This window comes from Macrotis lagotis, chromosome 8 (genome assembly GCF_037893015.1).
Source record: "Macrotis lagotis isolate mMagLag1 chromosome 8, bilby.v1.9.chrom.fasta, whole genome shotgun sequence".
NCBI lineage: Eukaryota > Metazoa > Chordata > Mammalia > Peramelemorphia > Peramelidae > Macrotis > Macrotis lagotis.
Window position 1 is genome coordinate 138,611,568 of NC_133665.1, and position 22,339 is coordinate 138,633,906.

The 22,339-nt window shown below is 39.5% G+C and overlaps 1 protein-coding gene across 2 annotated transcripts in view; it reads left to right on the forward strand.

Annotated features, from left to right (window-relative positions):
- Positions 1 to 22,339, forward strand: part of FGD5 (FYVE, RhoGEF and PH domain containing 5) — a 171,091-nt gene that overhangs the window by 23,964 nt on the left and 124,788 nt on the right. For both annotated transcript variants that reach the window (XM_074198480.1, XM_074198481.1), the window contains exon 2: positions 279 to 3,168. In XM_074198480.1, the coding sequence (XP_074054581.1) occupies positions 279 to 3,168 (2,890 nt within the window). The remainder of the gene's footprint in view (positions 1 to 278; positions 3,169 to 22,339) is intronic.

Sequence of the window (22,339 nt, forward strand, 5' to 3'; positions counted from 1 at the left end):
AATTTGAACCCAGGTCCTCAGATTTCCCAAATCTCACTTATTCAAATGGCTCCCACTAAGGTCATAAGGAGCCAGAGCCAGGATATGAAACAAGTTCCTTTGACTCCAAATGTAATGGTCTTTCCTTTCCAGCCCAGCACTCTTCCCACTAAACTAAGTTGCCTCATAGACAGCTCTAATGAGTTCTAATACCCCTAATAAGAGATATTTTTTAGAATCTAAATGACAAGAAACTGTGTGTTTATGTTGACTTCCTCCTTTTTTCTTTCTCTTTTTAGATTCACCAAAGCCCCCACTAGCACCAAAGCCCAAGACTGCTGGTCACTTTATACCAGTAGCCATCTCCAAGTTTCCTCCGTCTCCCCGTTCAGATATTCCTCACAGTCCAAACTCCATGTCCAGAGGACCCAAACCACCCATCGCTCCCAAGCCCAAGTTGACCACTACCAACAGGGGGAAAACTCGTGTGTATATGAACAACACCTTCAACAAATGCAGCAATGGGAAACTGATCTGTTCAGATGGAGAGCTGTATGAAGGGAATCAGTCCAACCCCGAATGCTCGGAATCAGAAGCTGATGATGAATACATCTTGGTCACTGAAACTCGGCTGACTAAGGTAGACTACAAAATAGTGGAGCAGGGGCGGGAGCCATGCTCTGCAGAGAATGAGAAGTTGGTATCTTTGCCAGTGACCAAGGAGGAGGAAACTGAGGCAGAGGATCCCTGTTCCAGCAACTGCTCCAGCAGCTTTGAAGCCAAGGTAGAAGAGCCAGAAGAGGACTCAGACCGAGTGGATGACTCAAATGAATTGCCACTAGGTGGGGACTGTGAAAGGACTGACCAATCTCTACAAGAGCCCCCAGGAAGAACTGAGAATCAAGACTCCGTGTATGAAAATACTGGAGAGGACACAGATTGTGAAAATGATCCAGGTGAAAAAGATAAGCTTTTCATGAGCAAGGAAGGGGACAACCTGATAGAGAACCAAAATGGATATAGTTTGGAAAGGAAGAGGATTTGTACCAGCAGAGAGGACTGCAAGGATATTATTTTAACCCACATAGCTTCAGATGAGCCAGAGGCCAGTGGCGAGCAGCCAGGGGACCCTGAAGAATCATTGGATGTTGGGGATGCCAACAATGAAGAGTGTGCTGATACAGAACCAGGTTTGTCAGACTATAATGAAGCTTCTGATATGCCCCCAACTGAAAGGGAAGCTGAGGGAGATGGAGAGGAAGTTGAAAATGAGTTCATTGAAAGGTTAGAACCCTGCAACGAGCTCACTGAAACTGGCTTAGCTCTAGAAGATCCTGAAATCACAGACTGGGGAAATGACACTGTGGATGATGATGATCAAGACACTAAGGTAAAAGATGACCAGGAAGAAGAGGAAGCAACTATCCAGGATATAGGAGAAGACACTCAAGACACTGAAGACATGGCAAAGGAGGAAGTTTCTGATGAGAGCTGCCAGATTATTCCTTTTGAAAGTGAAGGAGGTGATGAACTTTTGGATTCTCTTCCAGGAAATTCCTTTGCATTTCTCCCAACTGAAAGCACATCTTTTTGCAGTGATAGTTATTATCCTCTTTCTGAATCAGTGAAAGAATCAGAATCTGGAGTAGAGGGGGACTCGGGGTTAATGCCAATGGAGTTTCTTGTTACAAGAAATAGAATTGAAACCACTTTGAAGAAAAACCATGAAATAAGAGAAGCAGAGGATGTTTCTGAAGATGGTGGGACTCTTCCAGAACAGATGCAGGATGATGAGCAGCCTTCTGTAACTGGACTTATAGATAATCAAAGCAAATCTCCAGAAGGTGAGACTTTCGAGGTTCCTGCAGTAGTCATTGTGCCAGAGGAAAACCTTGATGATGAAACAGTAGATGACTCCCTCATTGATCCTTATGTGATGGGAGTCAGCCTGATCCACCGGGATGAGAATACTTTCCCAGGAGGAAGGGGATACTCCGAAACAAAAGATGATGGCACTCAGAGCAGCTGTGGCATTAAAGAAGAAGTTAATACTGATGCTGACAATGGTTTGATTACTGTGGATCGGAAAAACATTGTCACAAGGGCCCGATCTCACTCTGGGAAAGTACCTGGCTATGTCCCGGAGACTGTTCCTGAAGAAACAGGGCCAGAGACCGATTTATTAACCATGGACAGCAGACATGCAGGGCAAGAAGGAAACAAGCTTCGACTGCCAATGGAAGGGAAACCACTGGAAATCAACAGGGCCCTGCCAGCCAAGCCAAGAAGCTTTCTCTTATATCCTCGGTCTTTCTCTGTGGAAGGTCGAGATCTTCCCATTTCTTTGTTCCGAGAGTTAGAAGAATCTATGTTGGATGATGGTAGGATAAAAAGGAAAGAGGATAATCTTTCTTTGCCTTGTGTTATTGGATCATCGGGGAGTTTCTCTCAAAGAAGCCACCTTTCTTCCAGTGGCATGTCAACCCCATCTTCCGTGGTTGATATCCCACCTCCCTTTGATCTGGCCTGCATCACAAAAAAGCCAATTACAAAGAGTTCTCCTTCCCTTCTAATTGATAATGATTCTTCTGATAAATATACAAAGAAGAAAAAATCATCCTTTAAGAGATTCTTAGCACTGACTTTCAAAAAAAGGACTGAGAACAAAGTCCATGTGGATGTCAATGTTTCCTCTTCCAGATCCTCTTCAGAATCCAGTTACCATGGACCCTCCCGCGTCCTAGAGATTGACAGGAGGAGCCTCAGTAATTCTCCTCAGCTGAAATCTAGAACAGGAAAGCTCCGGGCTTCAGAGCCTCCTTCTTCAATCATCTTTTACAGAGACATGAAGAGGAAAGGTGCTGCCTTCAGCCGCAGTGTGTCCAGAGTCGAGTCATTTGAGGACCGCTCCCGGCCTCCTTTCCTGCCCCTTCCCCTGACAAAGCCAAGATCCATTTCATTTCCCAATGCGGACACTTCAGATTATGAGAACATCCCAGCAATGAACTCTGATTATGAAAACATCCAAATCCCTCCTCGGAGACCTACGAGGGCTGGAACATTTACTAAACTTTTTGAAGATCCCAGCAGAGCCTTGTCAACAGCCAATGAGAATGATGGCTATGTCGACATGAGCAGTTTTAACACATTTGAGAGCAAGCAGCAGACCACAGATCAGGAAACAGAAAGGTACCGTAAAGCCTTATTTCTCTCTGGTTAGCTTTAAATTGTCTTGGGAAACCGATTTGATTTCCATGGGAGATGGGTTTGACATTTGACTTTAAAAGGAATACTGAGATGGGTTCTTGGAATTATTCTAAAACTAGCAGTCTTTCACCACCCACCAAAATAAATTTCCTAAATTAAGATACATATATATATTCATAAAAACACACAGGCCAAACAGGCCTGTCTCTTTATTTAGGATACTGAAAAAAAAAATTTCACTTGTTTAAAAGAAGTTTTATATCTTGGAAAATCTAAGGTGCCATAAACTAAATGTTTTATGAACCTGGATAGGTAAATGGTACATCTGGGCCTGATTCATTATTAATTTGTTTCAAAGTGAACTTGAGATGACAGAGTTATTGATAATAGTGTTCAAGGTTATCAAACTGAATATTTCAGTTCCCCCATAAGGATCTTTATCCATTATCCTAGTCAGCCAATTGAAATCACCACTTTGTAAACAAGGTCCAAAGAAGGTATAGTAAAACCTCACTAAATGTTTAAGTGAAGTCCACTTTGGATTATTAAAGAGCCTGAATTATTGAAGATTTTTTTTTTTTAAAAAAATGCAGTCTGGTTACTTTCAGTTAAATCCAGTAACTTAAGTTAATGAAGTATTGCCAAGTGGATATTCTTAGGGGACCTGCAGTAATGAATGGATAAGAATGATTTGCAATTAGCAGTTAGAAATTGCTAGTTGGTAAAGGAATCCTTGAGTGCTTTAAGAGAGTTTGTTCTCTTGAGTAGTTTAAATATTCCACTCCCCCTTCGCAATTGCTCCTCTCAATCTCCTAATCTAAGAGATACTGATAATTTGCCTCTTTGGATTTATGCAGCAAAGCTAAATTTCAGCCTGGTTTGGAGAAGTAAGATTTTAGTTTGGAAATATGGACATACGTTGCCCAGAGTAAGGAGACACTAATGCTAACACTGATATATTGTTCTTGGTAATTACTTAGAGGGTCCAAATGCATAGGACTATTATTTATTTCAATATAGCCAAAAAAAGAAGGGGGGAAAGCCACATATGTGTATATGTGTGTGAAATATACATGTCTATTTACATACATGTGGTTATTTACATGTATGCTTATATAGATATTTATATTCTTAGAGATGGAAGGACTCTTTGAGAACTAGTCTAATCTATTGGCAAAACAATGATCTCTCCCATAATAAACATTTAAACTCTGCTTGAACAACCTCTAACAACAACAGTAATGACAGTAATGCTAAGTAGCATATATATAATGCTTTAAGGTTTGCAAAGCCTGTACACATATTATCTCATTTAATATTTGCAACCTTGACAGGTAGCTACTTTTATTATCCCTTCTTTATAGAAAACTGAAGCAGATAGAGTTTAAGTGACTTGCCCAAGGTCACACAGGTATTAATTGCCTGAGGTTGGATTTGAACTCAGGTCTTCCTGACTCCAAGTCCAGACTCTTACTCATTGCCCCACCTAACAAGAAACTCAATGGATCATAGATATAGAGTAGGGAAGTCATCAAATCCAACCTTAGTTTACCGAGGGGGAAAACAGGCAGGATTTGTACTCAAGTCTTAATGACTTGAGTTTTGCTCCCAACTCTGCCTTACAAAGCAGCCTGTTCTGTTGTTGGGCAGCTTTCAATGATATATTTTGCTGAAATTTGCACTTCCTTCCCAGATGTATCCCCACCCTGGGATTTGATGGCTTCCTAACTCTAAATCTAGAACTGATGAGTTTCTTGATAGATGGGACAATGAGTAAGAGTTTTGGACTTGGAGTCAGGAAGACCTGAGTTTTATTCTTGGGAGATACACAGAACAAGTCTCTTCCCTCTTATACTTGATAGCTTCCCATATACAGGGTATTCCAAAAGTCGTGGAGCATTTTTATGCTTTAATAGTTTAAATCATCTTTAAAGCTAGTAATTGAAGCTAAGATCCTACCTCCTTCCCTACCTTCTCTTCTCAAAATTCTTTTGTTCTTTCAGCCATTTTCAATAATGTGAGATTATCTCATAGGCTTTGGCGGCTTAACAATCCTAGCCTAATACTTATCAGAATCACCGCACATGCAAAATGAATGTAATTTGAATTAATGAGTTATTCTTGTAATGCCTTACTGACATGCTAACAAAGATCATACAAAGCGAGGAAGATTCCCATGGAATATTAGAATCATAGAGTTGGAACTAGAAGAGAATTGAGTGGACATAAAATCTAAACTTTTGATTTTACCTATAAAGAAACTGAGGCCTGTAGAGATAAAATGACATAGTTAAAATAATATAGAAAATAAGTTACAGAGATAGAATTTGAACACAGGTCAATGGAAAGACTCTTTCCATTATAATAAATTATCAAGACTGAGATGTCCATGACCAATAATCATAAAGTTAAGAGTCTCTTCTCTTTGCTAACAGGAGATCTATGGATCACAAAAAAAGCAAACGGACAGGGAAGGCTGGGTATCAAATCTGTTTTGATATAGAGTAACCTGAAATGAATGATCCCTAAGGTCTTTTCCTGCCCTAAAAAGTCTATGATTCTATGGATATGGCTTCTATGTCAATGGCTAGCTAGTTTAGTTGGCTGGCACATGAGGCTGATGAAAGCAGGGTCATGGATCTGATGGCCAAGTGAATTGGATGACTTTATCACAGACCATTAGCCACAGATTGTGCCATGAAATCCTTCCCAACTAGAGGGAAGAGACAGTAGAAGGTAAAGTTCTAGAATATCCAAGTGGAAAAGCAATTCACAGCTTGGGCTCTGTTGTGGTGGCCAGAGTGGTGAACCTGAAGTCACAGAAGTTAAGTGGGCAAGGCACTCTCCTAATCTTGATTTTTAAATATCCTCATTTATAAAATGATTGGGTTCCTCCCCAACCTCTTTTGCCTCTTCAAGAGCTGAAACTATGACCCCTACTGATATAGCATCATCTGCTTTATTTTATACATAATATTTCAGTATTTCTATTTTGAAAAGCATCCTACTCTTACCCTGAGAATATGAAGAGACTTTACGAGGTCATCTTATTCAAACACCTACCATGAATCCCCAATACAAAATCATCAGCATCATCCATCCTTCTTTTGTTTGCTTGTTTTTGCAAGACAATGGGATTAAGTGGCTTGCCCAAGGCCACACAGCTCAGTAATTATTGTCTGAGGCTGAATTTGAACTCAGGTCATCCTGACTCCAAAGCCAGTGTTCTATCCACCGCCCCACCTAGCTGCCCCCTATCTATCTTTTTTTTAGGGGCAGCTAGGTGACTCAGTAGATACAACACCAGCCCTGGAATCAGGAGCACCTGAGTTTGAATCCAGCCTTGGACACTTGATACTTACTAGCTGTGTGACCCTGAACAAATCATTTAATAATTGCCTTGGCAAAAAAAAAAAAAAAAATAGGGACCTCATTAATTCCCCATCCAGTCCTTTCCATTTCAGGATAACTTGGACCATTAGGAGGCTTTTCCTTATACAAACCTCCCTTTCAGCCTCCATTTTTGTCCTTTGGTTCTCCCCACCACCACCCCCCAGGTATAAACAGAATGCATCCAACACTTTCCATATAAAGCCGTTAAGATTTGAATAAAATGATCATATCTTCCTATAGCTTTCTCTTTTTCAGGATAAATATCCTTAGTTTCTTTAACTGCTAAGTCCTATGAGATGATTTCTAATGTCTTTACTCCTCTTGGTCCCTTTCACTTCAGGTTGTTAGCATACCTCCTAAAAAGATGGCACTCCAGGGTGGCAAAATGGATAGTGCACCAACCCTGGAGTCAGGAGAACCTGAGTTCAAATCCTGCCTCAGACACATAATTACCTAGCTGGGTGACCTTGGGCAAGTCACGTTACCCGCATTGCCTTGCAAAACCAAAAAAATGGTACCCCAAACCAAGCACAACGCAATGACAAAAAGAGACATCACAGGCCTATTGTGTGAAGCACTGACACAAAGTAAAAAACACATCAGATTTCCTGCCCACAAGAATCTTGCATTCCCTGGAAAAATACAATATAATAAGATATAAATATTACACAATTGGAGGAAGGGAAGATTACAGTAGCTAATAGGTTCAGGGAAGGCTTCTTGAAAATATAGGAAGCAGAACTAAGTTTTGAAAGAAGGTCATGATTCTGAGGATGAGGAGAGTTTATTTTAGGCAAGGAAACAACCTATATGATGTGTGAAGATTACATTTGGCTTGAGGATAAGAGTGAGGAAAGGTAATAATAGGAGATCAGACAGAAAAAAAAAGAGAAGGCAGATGGTAGTTCTAACCTCTATACTTGCTCTGGGTCAGGCAAATTATCCCTGGACTACAAACTCCCTAGGAGGCAGCTAGGTGGGTGACACAGTAGATAGAGATAGGTATGGAGTCAGGAGGTCTCATCTTAATGAGTTCAAATCTGGCCACAGATACTTTTTAGCTAGGCAACTCTGAGCAAGTCAGTTAACCCTGTTTGCCTCTGTTTCCTCTTCTGTAAAGTGGGCTGGAAAAAATGGCAAATCACTCCATTATTTTTGTCAGGAAAACCCCAAATGGGGTCATGAAGAGTGAGACATGCCTGAAATAACTAAACAACAACAAACAACACCAACTCCTTCACTGTGGGTACAATCTCCTCATGTGGAGACCTGAGATCAAATCTAACCTTAGACAGTTATGAACTGTGTGACTCTGAACAAGTCACGTAACCTGTCTACCTCAGTTTCCTTAACTGTAAAATGTGGATAATAATAACACTTATTTCCCTGGGTTGTTGTCAAAATCAAATAAGATAATTTTTAGCACAGTTCTCTAACAGAAAGAAGTATTTTTAAAATGCTCGTTTCTTCTCTTTCCTGTTATTTAGAATAGTTATTATAATAATTTCAGGAGGGACATTCTGCTATTAATTAGGGGAAACCCTCATGTGGGCAGTGGCATCTGAGCTAAGATTCCCATGAGGCAGAGATGAGAAGGGAATGCATCCCAGGATTAAGAGAGATGCAGAATACATAGAATAGTCAGCAGACCAGACAGTGAAGGGTTTTAAATATCCAATTTATGTGGTTGGGCTTTATTCTTGAGGTCAGAGGAAGAGAGCCAGGGATAGAGCCCATCAATACTGGAGAGAGACATCCTGCATATTGACATGGGACCATGGTAGGACCTTGGGATTTCCTTTAGCCAGAAAGGTACTTAAGAACTATCTACCTCATTTCTTCATATTATAGCTGAAAAAACTAAGACCTAGAAAGATTAGGTGACTTATCCCTTAGTCACAGGTAGTAATGGTAGAGCCGGTCTCCATTTCTCTAGCTTATTCCCAAGGACATCATGAGAGGTTTTGTCCAAAGCTTGAAAGAAGTCAGATGTGCTTTAATTCATGATATTTCTCTGATCAAACAGACTAGTCTTTTGGAGTAAAGCACATTAGCAGTTCTTCTTGAGCCCTCCTGAAACATGCTAATGGGAGAATCCAATGATCCTTCATTGATAGAATGCTGCCATCTGAAGCCAGTTCAGTGACCATGCTATGAAAAGAGATGTGGTCCATGGACTGCCATCTGTTGAGGGAACATTAGGGTAATATCAAGCCCAGAGCTTTGTGACTTGGCCATGCTTGCATACTTCCAAGGAACATCTGTCATTTCTTAGAGAAGGGGCTAAGTCTCGGCTTTCTCTCAAGGTCAGATTTGATGCAGGCATTTCAGGATGCCTATTGCCACTATAATCCAATATAAATGTCCCCTGTCTGGGTTCCATTCTCTAATGAAATGAAAGTTCTTATTGTTTACAAATCACTCTGCCACCCTTGAAAGGTAGAAAGCTAAGATAGTCAGTCTCTTCTCTCAAGAGGCTTACATTCTAATGAGAAAGACAGCATATGTGGAAATATTCAGCGTCAATCAGATGAAAAAGTCCTATGGTCCCTAGTTGCTAATATCTCTTCTTGGATGTTTTGCCACTGATATCAGTTCCTGTTGTTGAGTCATTTGGCAGTGCCAATAACTATTTTTTTCTTCATCTTAAATAGATGTGGTTCTAGTAGCTGGAGGAGCAGTTGTCAGATTGTATCTCCACAGGGGGTGCTCACAGGATGATGGTCATAGGCACTGGCCTAGCCCAAAAGGTTATCCCTGGGGAAGATGGCAGTCAGGTTGGGGTGTTGATACTGGTTTGACCTGTCTAGCACATCTTGCTTTCTGTCTCTCCTCAGTTTCCCTACTATTAGCTAGGTTAACTCACCGACCCTGTGGATGGCACTTGATTGGCAATTAGTTGGCAAGGATGATTGGTGCCTTCTCTATAATTATTGTTTTGTTTGATAATTGCTCTGAAGCCAGGGCGTTCTACCACTCCAAATACTATTGTATGAACATGCCTGCTGGTAGCAGTTGATCAGCAGTTACTATTGGTGGTTGCTCCTTGGATATTCCCTAATGCACTCCAGGATCTTGTCAAACTAACCCAGAATATCCCATTTCCCATCTCTGTGCCTTTGCCATTATCAGTGTCTGAAATGGAAACCCTCCTCATCTCTGCCTTATAGAATAGCTGAATTAGTTATAGTAATTATTTATTACAAGGACTTACTTAAAGATACTGATTCTGCATGAAACCTTCCAACCGTCAGTATCTTTCTTCCCTAACTTCTTTGTACTGATTTTATATTCATTCTTTCTTTTTTTTTTATTCCATTTATATTCCTAGCTAGGTAATGCAGTAGATAGAGTCAGACCAGAAATCAGGAAGACTAATATTCCTAAGTTCAAGTCTGACCTCAGACACTTATAAGCTGTGTGACCTAGGACCAATCCCTTAACCCTGTTTGCCACAGTTTCCTCATTTGAAAAATGAACTGGAGAAGGAAATGGCAAACCATTCTAGTAGCTCTGCCAAGAAAACCTCCAATGAGGTCATAAAGAGTCATACATGACTGAAATGACTGAACTTCTAAAGTTACGTGTTGTCCTCCTAAATAGAATTCAATTTCCTTGAGGGCATGAATGCTTTATTTTTATCTAGCAGAATGTTTATTAAATGCTTACTTTTTTGATTTAGAGCAGAAATGAACCTTAGAGGCCATAGGATCATAGCTCTAGAGATGGATGAAAGGAACTTTTGAGAACATATAGATTAACCATTTATATTGCGCAGAAAGAAACTAAGGCCCAGCATTTCTTCCACAGCACCACAAAAGTGATTAAATCATCTTTATTCTAATTTTCATATTATATGCTTTATTGTATCTTTTGTTGTTCAGTCATTTTTCAGTCATGTCCAACTCTTTGTTGACCCTATTTGGGATTTCCTTGAGATACTGGGGTGATTTGTCTTTTCCTTCTCTAGATAGTTTTACAGAAAAGAAAACTGAGGCAAATAGAGTTAAATGACTTGCCCAAGGTCACACAGCTAATAAGTGTCTGAGTCGGATTTAATTCAGGAAGATTAGTCTTTCCAACTCCAGACCTGGCACTCTATCCACTGTGCCACTTATCTGCCCACTACTATATCCAGAATGTTCAATATGTGGAATATACAGTCATTGACAGTTAACCAAATATACATAGGACTCACCAGAATACCTCATATGCTTGCAGCAGAATATAGATCTGAAACAAAAACCTATGGTGAATGTAATTTAATCATTTTGTGATGATTTAGGAGGCACTTTTAGGTATTTCAGGGTCACAGGATGCTTATTCTATATATACGTGCTGGACTAAACAAGTCCCTAAGTGAAGAAGGAGATTGTGAAGGAGACTAGGAAGAAGAGGTGTTGTCCTAAGAGAAGAGATTCTGGAAATTGTCCATATGTATGGGGAGAGGGAGACATAAAAGGGGAGAAACAAGCTACTGTTACCAAATCACAGATCACTTACTTGCCATCAATCTTCTCATAGGACTAAAGGACTAAATTAGGGGAAAAGAAATTTTTATTACTTGGATCTCTAGAGAAATAGGATTTTGCTTTACTTTTGAATGATTACCATTACCATCCCAAGCACTCTTCAGAATAGACCCAGTGAACTTATCTCTATTGATATTATTCTATTTGCAGCCTATCAAGAGGTTTTCTTTCTTTTTTTAATTTATTAAGGCAATGGGGTTAAGCCCAAGGTCACACAGCTAAGTAATTATTAAGTGTTTGAGGTCACATTTGAACTCAGGTCCTCCTGACTCCAGGGCCAGTGCTCTATCCACTGCGCCACCTAGCTGCCCCCAAGAGATTTTACTTTTTAACTGATGGCTACTAGTCTCATTGGAACTTAATACATGGAAATAATATTTGTTATATCTGAAAAAAGGCCAGTTTTTTGTCTTTGTGTTTTTATTCCTTAATCCAATTTTATATTTATTTTCTCTATATTGATGTTAACAAAAACATCTGAAAAGAGCACTGTTTCACAATTGAATAGAAAAAAAGGAGTGAACATGAAATTTTGAATCTCTATTCTATTCAGTTTATTTTCTTTTTAAGTATATGATACATGTAACTTTCAAAGCTGTCCTGCTTGTCTGTGATTCCTTCTGATTTTCCTCCTGTTCTCTTACCTTCATTTCTTTAAAAATGCTGCAATTACCCTCTTTTTCTTTTCTTTTCTTTTTTTGGGGGGAGCAACCCTCTTGCCAGCCATTTTCTCTTTCTACTTCCCCACTTTTGGAAAAAAGAAATACAAAATCTTTATAGCAAATATTCATAGTGAAACAAAACAGATCTCACATTGGTTTTTCCATTGTATTTTCCATTGAGTCTTGGGAGAAAGTGAGTAGCATGCTTCCTCATTGGTCTTCTAGAACCCTGATTGATCATTGCATTTGATTGGTGATTTTGAGTTTTTAAAAGTTGCCTTTTATTCTCTTTACTCAAAATATTCTTATAGCAATCAAACTTTGTTGTTTTCTTATAAGTGTTAGAACCATGGAACCACAAATGTTGATGCTAAAAATCCTTTAGATGGGTTGCCTCAGGAGGAAGGAATTTGCACAAGACCATACAAATAGTAAATAGCAAAGCTGTGATTCAAACCCAGAGCCTCTGAGCCCATGTCCAACACTCTCCCTATTGCCTCATGCTGCCTCTCATTATGAGTGACCTCCTAAAATGAAGATGACTTCCAATTTCACTGATTAATGTGCCTATTTGTATGTTCTGTGTGGTTTGCATGTCAAACTCCCGCTGACTTATTCCATCTGTCCAGGGAACTATGTTGCCTCAATGAGGGTACATCACAGCGTCTCTGTTCAGCCCTTTGGCATTACTATATGCCCAGAGGCCAGAAGCCTGCTTATTATTATAAATATATATTTATCCATATACATTTCTTTTGACAAATGAACCCACACAGAAGTTTCATTAAGTTTCAGCAAATGGAGCTAGAAAATGCAATAGAAATTATTACCATCTCGCCTCTATCACCTCCTAATGTGCATGATTACACTGCTCATTGAAATTGACTGATGAGAAGATTCACTTTTTAATTTTCTGACTAAAAAAAAGAACCATCTGCAGTAGTTTTATACCAATAATTTTTAATTAAATGTAATAAAATTTATAGAAAAGGGGCTAATAAGAAAAGCACATCAGGAGCACATTTATTGTTCTGCTACCCTGGCGGGATGGCAGCCCTGTCTGTGCCCTCTCATAGAGCGATAATGTAGAGAACCTTCAAACAAAGCTTCCATTTGTCCTTAAAGAGGCAGCCTGGTCTAGGGGAAATTGCATCATGCTTCAAGTCTAAAGACCTGGGTTCAAGTCATAACACTGTCACTGGATTTCAACAGTAAAGTAGACATCATAGAGGAAAGAGTCATTGTAGAGTTAAGAGTCAAACAATCTGGTTCTACAAGCTCTGCGACTTAAGGCTTGTGTGGACTTGGGTTATCATATGCCAATTCTGAGCCTCCATTGTTTTTATGTAAAATAGGAATGCAGTAATACTCTCTTTACTGCCTACCAGAAGAACTGTTGTGGAAATACTACTACTACTACTACTACTACTACTACTACTACTACTACTACTACTACTACTACTACTATTATTATTATTTTTATTCCCTTTACTCAAAATATTCTTATATCAATCAAACTTTGATGTTTTCTGATAAGTGTTAGAACCATGGATAATTATTACTTAAAGAGAATCACAATTTCCTTGGTATAAATGGATCACAGATGGTAAGGTTTGGAAATCTTCATCTTTCATGACTTACTGTGGTCAAAACAATTCAGAGATGACAAGATAGTGCAGTGGATATAATGCTGGACTTGGAATCAGGAAGAACCAAGTTCAAATTCTGTCTCAGTGGGGTGGCTAGGTGGCGTAGTGGATAGAGCACTGGCCTTGGAGTCAGGAGTACCTGAGTTCAAATCCAGCCTCAGACACTTAATAATTACCTAGCCGTGTGGCCTTGGGCAAGCCACTTAACCCCCTTGCCTTGCACAAACTAAAAACAAACAAACAAACAAACAAACGAATTCTGTCTCAGGCACATCTAGTTTTGTGACCCTTCACAAAGCACTTACCCTCCATCCACCTCAATTTCCTCATCTATAAAATGAGGATAATATTAATAGCTGTCTCCCAAGGTGGTTGTAAGGATCAAATGAGGTTTTATGTAAATATATATATATATATATATACATATATATAATCATATATGTATATAAAGTGATTTGTAAACTATGTAAACGCTAGCTATGATTATTATCATCACCATCATTGAGAGACCTAGTGAATAATTCTCCCCCATTAGATTGTAAGCTCCTGAAAAGAAGGGTTCTTTGGTTTCCTTTGTAGTAGTACTTGGCTAAGTGACTAACAAATGGTAGACCCTCAATAAATACTTACTGACTGACTGATGATAATGCTATGATTTTATGTTCAGAAAAATAAATCATGTTACTCCTGGAAATTGTAAAACCAAATCTCTGAAAATCTGAGACAGAAGCACTACACAACTTCTTTGGGGAAAAGTTAGATGGCATCATTTGATGAACTCATAGAAATTTGTTGTTCAGCCTTGGTTTTTTTTCTTAAAATGGTATAATGGAAACAATGCAGAAATAGATTGTAAGCTCCCTGAAGGCAGGTATCATATTTATTCCTTTTTTTTTCCTCTTCCGATACCTTGACCAGAATATTAAATATAGTGAGTATTGAATAAATGCTTGCTAAATGAATGAATAAAAGCAATCTAAGGTCATATAAAGTTATGGGTAGCTAGGTGGCACAGTGGCTAGAGTTCTGGACTCAGGAATATGCCTCTTTGTGAGTTCACATCTGACTTCAGACTCTTACTTAACTGTGTGATCTTGGGCAAATCATTTAACCCTATTTGCCTCCATTTCTTTACCTGTAAAATGAGCTAGAGAAGGAAATAGCAAACTTCTTTGCAAAGAAAATTCCAAATGGAATCACAAAGTCAGACACAAATGAAATGATTCAACAACAACAAAGTCATAAAATAAATAAATAAATAAATCCAATATCAGATCCTATTTCTGCTTCTAACTCACTGTATGACATGGGATTCCCATCATCTTAATTTTCTGAAGCAGAAAACGGGATAATAATTACAGGATTACAGATTTAGTAGTATAAATATTTTGAATAGGATAAAACACTATCCAGATGAGAGAGATAATCAAAATCCATTGACTTATGAATGGAAGTCAGTCTCTCAGAGAAATTAGGGTGAAATCCTTAACAATTTCAGATTTTTCTAAGAGTCTCATACAACTTAGTAATGTTTCTTTCCGGACACCTAAATTCTCAAATCTGAAGAGAAAAAAAAAAAAAGAAAGGGCATCTGGGCCTGTACATTTTATTGCTGTAAATAGCTCAGACGGACTATGCCTGTCTGTTTGTAATTGTTGGGTAATTAACTTTTCCTTAGACTGCCTGGCCAGGTTTTAATGAACACAGCCTCCCTGGGGAGGTTTTGATGTACAGAATCTCAGCCCCAGGTCAATGGGACAAAACAGTCACAATTAAGGGACAGTGACTGAAGAAGACAGATTAGCTCTCTCCTGGAACTATCCCAAAGCCCATCTGGCAAACCCCAAGTGGAGGAAGCTGCATTGAGAATTCCAAAGAATTCTCCCCTTGGAAAAGCTAAGTGACTCCCTTCTCAGTCCAACTAAGAGGTCTTTGGATGTCTTCCTGTGCTCCACAAATGCCTCTAGATTGAAGTTTCTTTTCATGATCATTTGGAGAGTCTCTATATAAACAGATCCATTGTCAGCACTGTGTGGGGTTCAGAACCCCAGGCCTGGTGCAAGGGAAATGTATTCCATTCAGGGTTACCACCAGCAGATTTAAAGTTGCAGACTTATTTAAGCTTAAGAAAACTTATTCTGAATTGTCTCAGTCATAGTCCCATCTGATAGGAGAAGGGGGGTGTGTCCCTCTTAGACCCAAAGGGTCTAATGTGTATCTCAGGTCATTCCACTTGAAGGAGGGGGGGGAGTACAAAATTAACTCAAATTTCCCCAAGTTTACCCAACAACGTCTTGGTTTTGTTATTAATTTTCTGTGCAATCTTAGACTATCACTTTCTTTCTATGGCATTAGGCTACTTTGTTTCACAGATTGCTTATAGTCCCAACATTTTACAGGTCCTTGGTGGATATCTTTTTTTTAACTTACGAATATTTATAAGGGGTGGCTAGGTGGCGCAGTGGATAGGTTACCAGCCCTGGAGTCAGGAGTACCTGAGTTCAAATCCGGCTTCAGACACTTAATAATTACCTAGCTGTGTGGCCTTGGGCAAGCCACTTAACCCCATTGCCTAGCAAAAACCTAAAAAAAATATATTTACAGCCCCGTTCTTATCAGTCAACAAGATTATACTACTATCCTCCCCCCCACCTCACATACAAATATATTGTTACATTGATTTAGGTTTACAAAAAATTCCGAGTCAGGTAAGTAGGGTTACTAAGTGATTTAGGGAAAGAGAGTCCAGGATTTGTAATGAAGAAGTACCTCCATCATTTGTTGTTGCTGTTCCTTCATTCTGGAAAAGGTTCAACAGTATCATGGGGGTGATTCTTGACTTGATCTTGAATTGGAGTCATGAGGCAGAACTGTGCATAGTCCTCAACCTCACCCTCTCCTTCAGAATCATTGAAACCCAACGTATGACTCTTACAAGTCATTTCAGTCTCCTAATCTCTTTGAATCTCAGTTTCACCATCTGTAAAACGGTGATGATAACAATACCTATGTTATAGAGTTATTGTGAGACTCAAAGAAGGAAACACCTCTCTCTGAGAAGTAGATTAGGGTCAGATTACAGATGGCTTTAAAAAAGCAGTCTGAGTAGAAACATGATCAAATTTATGGTTTAGGATGATTGTTCTGGAAGCTGTATGGAGGGGAGATTACAGAAGGAAGGAGGAATTGATGAAGGGAGGTCAATTTGGAGACCATAACAATAGTCATGAGAAGAGGTAATGGGGACCTCAATGAAGCTGATTGTTGTGTGAGTGGACAATAGTAATTCATTAACAAATCTATGCTTTAGCTTGGGGCTATTATATCAGACCTCTATTTGCAAGGGCAGGTTGGGATTCCACTAGGTGAATGACCACTTCTCACCTCGGATTTCCAAGTGAGAACCCTAAGAAACTGATGTTTTAACTAAGCAAAGATTTTATTTTTTTATTTATTATTTTATCTTTTATCTCAATTTTATCTTCTCCCAGTATCATTCAGACAGCCAGAGTTACTCAAATGAGTCAAAATATTCCCCAGTCTGGGGACATTTATTGCTGTTGCTGTTAGTCATCTCAGCCTTCATAACCCCATTTTGACAACTGGCCTGGGTAACAATGACAACAACAGAAAAGATGGATTCAGTTTAGTGAGCATTTGACAAAAGGGTAACTATCAGGTCTTGATCCCCAGATATTCTTTTCTACTCTTAAAGGGATCTTCATGAAGCTCCCTTTATGTATGGCATGGTTTTTTACTGGACTTTTTGTACATTCCTAAAGAAGCCATTCCTTAATGTGACTATTTTGTCCTCAATTCCCAATAGAGTTGCTGTCATTCACTACCGTTTTCCAGGGATACTGCCAAGACACTTATGAGAAGTTCAAAAATTCTGACCTTTGCAAGGTTTGACAAGGTGGAAGGAGATTACAGGTTCTTTCCTCCTTCCCCTCCTTCCCCTCCTTCCCTTTCCTCCTTCCCAAGTGATTTGTTTTCAGGGACTTAGGTTCACAACTGTTATTGAAAGGCTAGATCCATGTTTTTCTCCAACTCCCTTGGGGTGGGACCAATTCCTCAACCAATCCTAATATAGCTTCCATGTCAAGTCATCTCATTTCATCCAATGATTTTCATTCCTTCCCAATTGATTAAAGACTCCCTCATACCGAGTTTATTGTCTTTGATTGATTTATTCACTAGGAGTATTCTCAGTTCATAAAGGATTCAGGGCATACAGCATCTTGTTAGTTACTTTAATGAAAGGGAGAATTGATTGATGCAACCAACCCTCCCCTTCACATGAATGCTGCAGTATAGGAGCTGATGGCCAAACCATCCTCCAGATTTCCCATGCATGTACAGTTCCATCCTTAATAATTGCCCTTTATTTTTTCCCCTCTTTTCCCTAGCATGCTTTACCCTTTGGTATTGTTTCTGTCTTCTTTTTCATACTCACTTTCATATCCCTATTCAACAGAATCTGTGGGTCAACAGTCACATTCCTTTTCCCATGTTAATAAGACTGTAAGCTCTTTCTCATCCCAAGACTCAATATTTCTGGGCCAGCCTTCCTCCTGAACTTGCTTAGCCTTTGTTCCTATAGATCAATCCCAATAAGTCCAATTTCTCACTCTTTCAAAGATCTTTTTGAAAGTTCTCTGATCCTTTAGTCTTTCTTGTAAGGAAATAATATTAGTGATGACTCATATTGCTAGAGCACATCAAGGTTTACAGAGAAATCTTTTAGAATTTCCTTTAATATTTCTTTGCCCATCATTGGTACATTTTCATAGTAACTCTATGAGGAGGAATAGTTTTTAGAGGAAGCAAATTTGCAAGTTTATCTAGTTTGCTATGGAAGACTCAGAGCTATCAAATCTCTTGACTTCTTCCAGGTCTCTTTCCATGACTTTACTGCCAATAAATAAGAAATTCTGATCGCATCAGAGGAGCAGGATTTTGATCCACTTCTCTGACTGGCACAATTTAGAGGAAAGCTCTAGGCTACATGCTTCCAAGTAAGGGAGGACTTTACACAAATACAGAAGAGGAAATCTTCTGTGTGGAATGATCTCATTTGCTCTAAGAAAACTTTCTTACCTTAAAAAAAAAAACAACTTCCAACTATCTTATGAAGGATACCTGAAACCACCATTAGAGCTTTTGTCTCTGGCAGTTTAGATAGACTAGTTCTGCTAGCATGGCCCATATGCTAAGATGGCATAGAGCAATACTATGTAAGGGGGAAGAGCACCCAATTTGGGGTCAATGAATCTGAATTTAAATCCTAGCTTTGCTATCTAACAACCTTGTGACCTTGGAAGTAATTTGACCTCTGAGATTCATTAAAATGAGAAGGTTGAGTTTAGCCAATTTAAAAGCACATTGTAGATCTAAATATAATAGATTGTATGTGTACATATTATGATTTAGAAACATGCAACAGTGTCCGATACATCTAATGTTCATTTAATTTGTCTAGGCCTTGGTGTGCTCATTTGTGATGCAAGGGGGAGCTTTACTAGATGATCTTTGTGATTTCTACCAGTCCTAACTCTATGATTATGTGAAGACACATTTTGGAAGGTAATGAGCTATGTGTAAGAGGTAGAGAGAGATACTATAAGGGTAAGAAATGATGCAGAACAGCTGGAGACTCAGAAGATGCATATCACTGGTTCTATCTGAGGGTTTATTTCTGAAAGGCCTTATCCCATCTGATCAGTTCAGTCCAAAATAAAATCCTAGACTACTCTAGCACTTTGTCTTATTGATGAGGAAACTGGGCTCATGACTGGAACAACTGAGACTAGAAACTGGTTCTCCTGACTCCTTGGTTGTCTTTTCAAGTCACAGATTTGTAAGGACTAGTAGGGACCAAGTTAAATAATAATGGTGCTCTTGGAGTAGTCCCAGAAAATCAGCTTCAGGAGGCCAGGAAGGAGAAGGATGCTAAGTGATGAAGAGCAGAAGACAAAAATCTTGAAAGTGTCAGAAAGAGGTTAAGTGGTGATCAAGAGAAAGGCAGGGGCCAAAAGGAAGAAGAGGGGTCACACCTGGAGGCCTACTCTGAGCACAAACGAAAAAAGGGAGAAAATGACATCATGGGACTTGGGATTGTTCTTGCAATCCATTTCCCCCCTGGGAAGCTCCTCTAAGATACAGCATCTGGTTTCTAGGGAGGTCCCTGGTTGATACCCAAGTTTCCCCACTGGGCTAGAGGCCAGAGGACCAAGGCCAGGTTAGAGTTGTGCAGTGAGTCAGTGGCTTAACCCAGATCAGAGAATTCAAAGTGGACTCTTCAACTTTTAGACAGCAAAGATCTCCCTAGTTAATCCCCAAACCCAAACAGTCAACATTTCCAGGAGAATCTAAACTAGTTCCTCCCACTCACTTGACTCTTCTCTTCTCTTTATCTCTGCCAATACTCAAGGCCCATTCAGGGCATTTCATTTTCAGTTTCCCCTTCTTTTAGTTGCTCACCTCTCCAGCCTCAGGTTCCCAGTGCTCCCATCTGACACCCCCATTCACACTGAGATTCACCCCTTCTAAGAGCACTTGAATTTTAAAATAATAGCAGCCCACATACCAGGTCTATGGAGCACTTTCCTCATGACCTCATCAGGCAGTTGCATGGTAGACCCATTTTACAAATGAGGAAACTGAGGCTTATCAAAGTTAAGTGAATTGCAAGTGTGAGAGCCAGAATTCAAATGCTGATTCTACCTTTCTCAAAATTAAAAAGAGAGAGAGAAAAAAGCATTGTTTTGTTCATTTGGTTGTGTCCAACTCTTCCTGTCTCCATGAACCATATTGCCCATGGGGTTTTCTTTGCAAAGATATTGGAGTGGTCTACCATTGTCTTCTCCAGTGGATCAAGGCAAACAGAAGCTAAGTGATTTGCCCAGGATCACACAGCTAAATGAGTATCTGAAATTACATTTGAACTCAGGTCTTCCTGACTCCAAGGGCACTGCTCTATCCACTGAACCACTAGATGATTGAAACACTAATGGTGGGGCGGCTAGGTGGCGCAGTGGATAAAGCAACAGCCCTGGAGTCAGGAGTACCTGGATTCAAATCCAAGTTCAGACACTTAATAATTACCTAGCTGTGTGGCCTTGAGCAAAACACTTAAACCCATTTGCCTTGCAAAAACCTAAAAAAAAAAAAAACCCCACTAATGGTTAACATTTCAGATACCAAACATGCTTGTATAAAAGCAGCCTGATCACCAAAGAATTGCCACTGATCCTTCCTTTCAAGATGTGGGAAGAGGAGAAGAAAGGGGGTTGCTTTGGATATGACCTATGTGAGGGACACAACAGGAGCCCTCCACTGAGGCAAGTAAGAAGCTCAAAGCCAGAGTGCCATTTCAGTGTTCCAAGACCATTACTTCAGGTTCCTGAATAGTCTGAGAAGGTCAGACCTAAGTAACTCTCACTACCCTTCCCAAAGCTTCCTGGGCTTGTAATATAATTCAAGAAACATGGAAAGCGTGGGAAGACAAAACAAAAACTGCTCTCCTCAAGGAACTTAGTCTAGGGTTGCAGATGTATGAAAACAAACAGATAAATGAATGCAATTTAACTTGAAGAGAGAGAGAACATTATGAACTGTAGTGAGGAAGGTTCATCTTCCTGAGTTCAAATCTGGCCTCAGACACTTATTTGCTATAAGACCCTGGAGGCCCTGGACAAGTCACTTAACCCTGTTTGTCTCTGTTTTCTCATTTGCAAAATGAACTAGAGAAGGAGATGACCAACCACTCCAGTATCTCTGCCAAGAAAACCCCAAATGGGATCACAAAGAATCTGAAACAACTGAACAACAATATCAAAGTATGTGTCAGATGGAATATAAAGTAACTAAGGCTTTCCGACTTTTTAATTTTCCCATTTACCCTCAATTCCTAGATATTCCTACCAGAATCCATTGGAAGAAAAGTTTCTCCTTAGATTATAATGATACTAATAATGAGGAAGAGATAGGAACTGGACTAGTGACTTTATTGCAATAGGGAACTCATGCAGAAGAGAACTCTCAACCAATGCAACTTGGCCTCTTCTCTACAAACAAGAGGTGTAAGGAATTACCTGGCACAGTGAGTGAAAGGTAGGGTAAGGTGCCTAGAAACAGATTCCAGGTTTTCCCAACTCCAGGGTGAGTGCTACAGTCTCTCCATAGGAATAACAGCCAGGATTTACAAAGGAATTCAAGGTTTTGAAACACCAATACATTCAAATGTATGTTACTTTACCTCAAATAAAATAGCTATTATTCTCCCTATTTTACAACTGAGGAAACTGCCTATTCTCCCTGCCAAGATCCTCCCTGATATCAGCATCACTCACTTGCTTCATGAATTGGAGACAATAGCAATTTTGCAATGACAATAAGGACATCTAAAACTCATAGAATACCTTCAACTTTTCAAAAACTCTTTATCATTACTACAACAGTAGATAGGATTTACTATCTCCACTGAGCAAACTGTAATCTATAGAGGTGGGCAAATTGGGATTGCTATTAGCATTATGGGAACTACCTCTGAGACCTCAGGCTCTCATCTGAGGCTCTTGCTATTCCTTCAGCCCTCCCTCCTTTAGTACAAGTTCTGTTTATCTTTGTTATTCAGTGAAGCCAGGGTCCTTATCATTTTTTCCTCTTCTTTAGAGAAGGTTGTAAGGCATGAGTCTAATCCTCTGCTTTATACTTGAAGCCTAGTCTACCTTGGTTCCATCTGCCTTATATAGTGAGTTCTTAAGTGTACAGAGAGAGCTGGCTATTCCTGGATGAGGAGAATGTCATACCAAAGCTGTCTTGGAATGACTTTTCTAGGACAGGGAGAAAATTAGTTTGCTTTCTATGAGTCAATTAGACTTACTGGTTGGAGGCATTTATTTTTTTAAGTTTT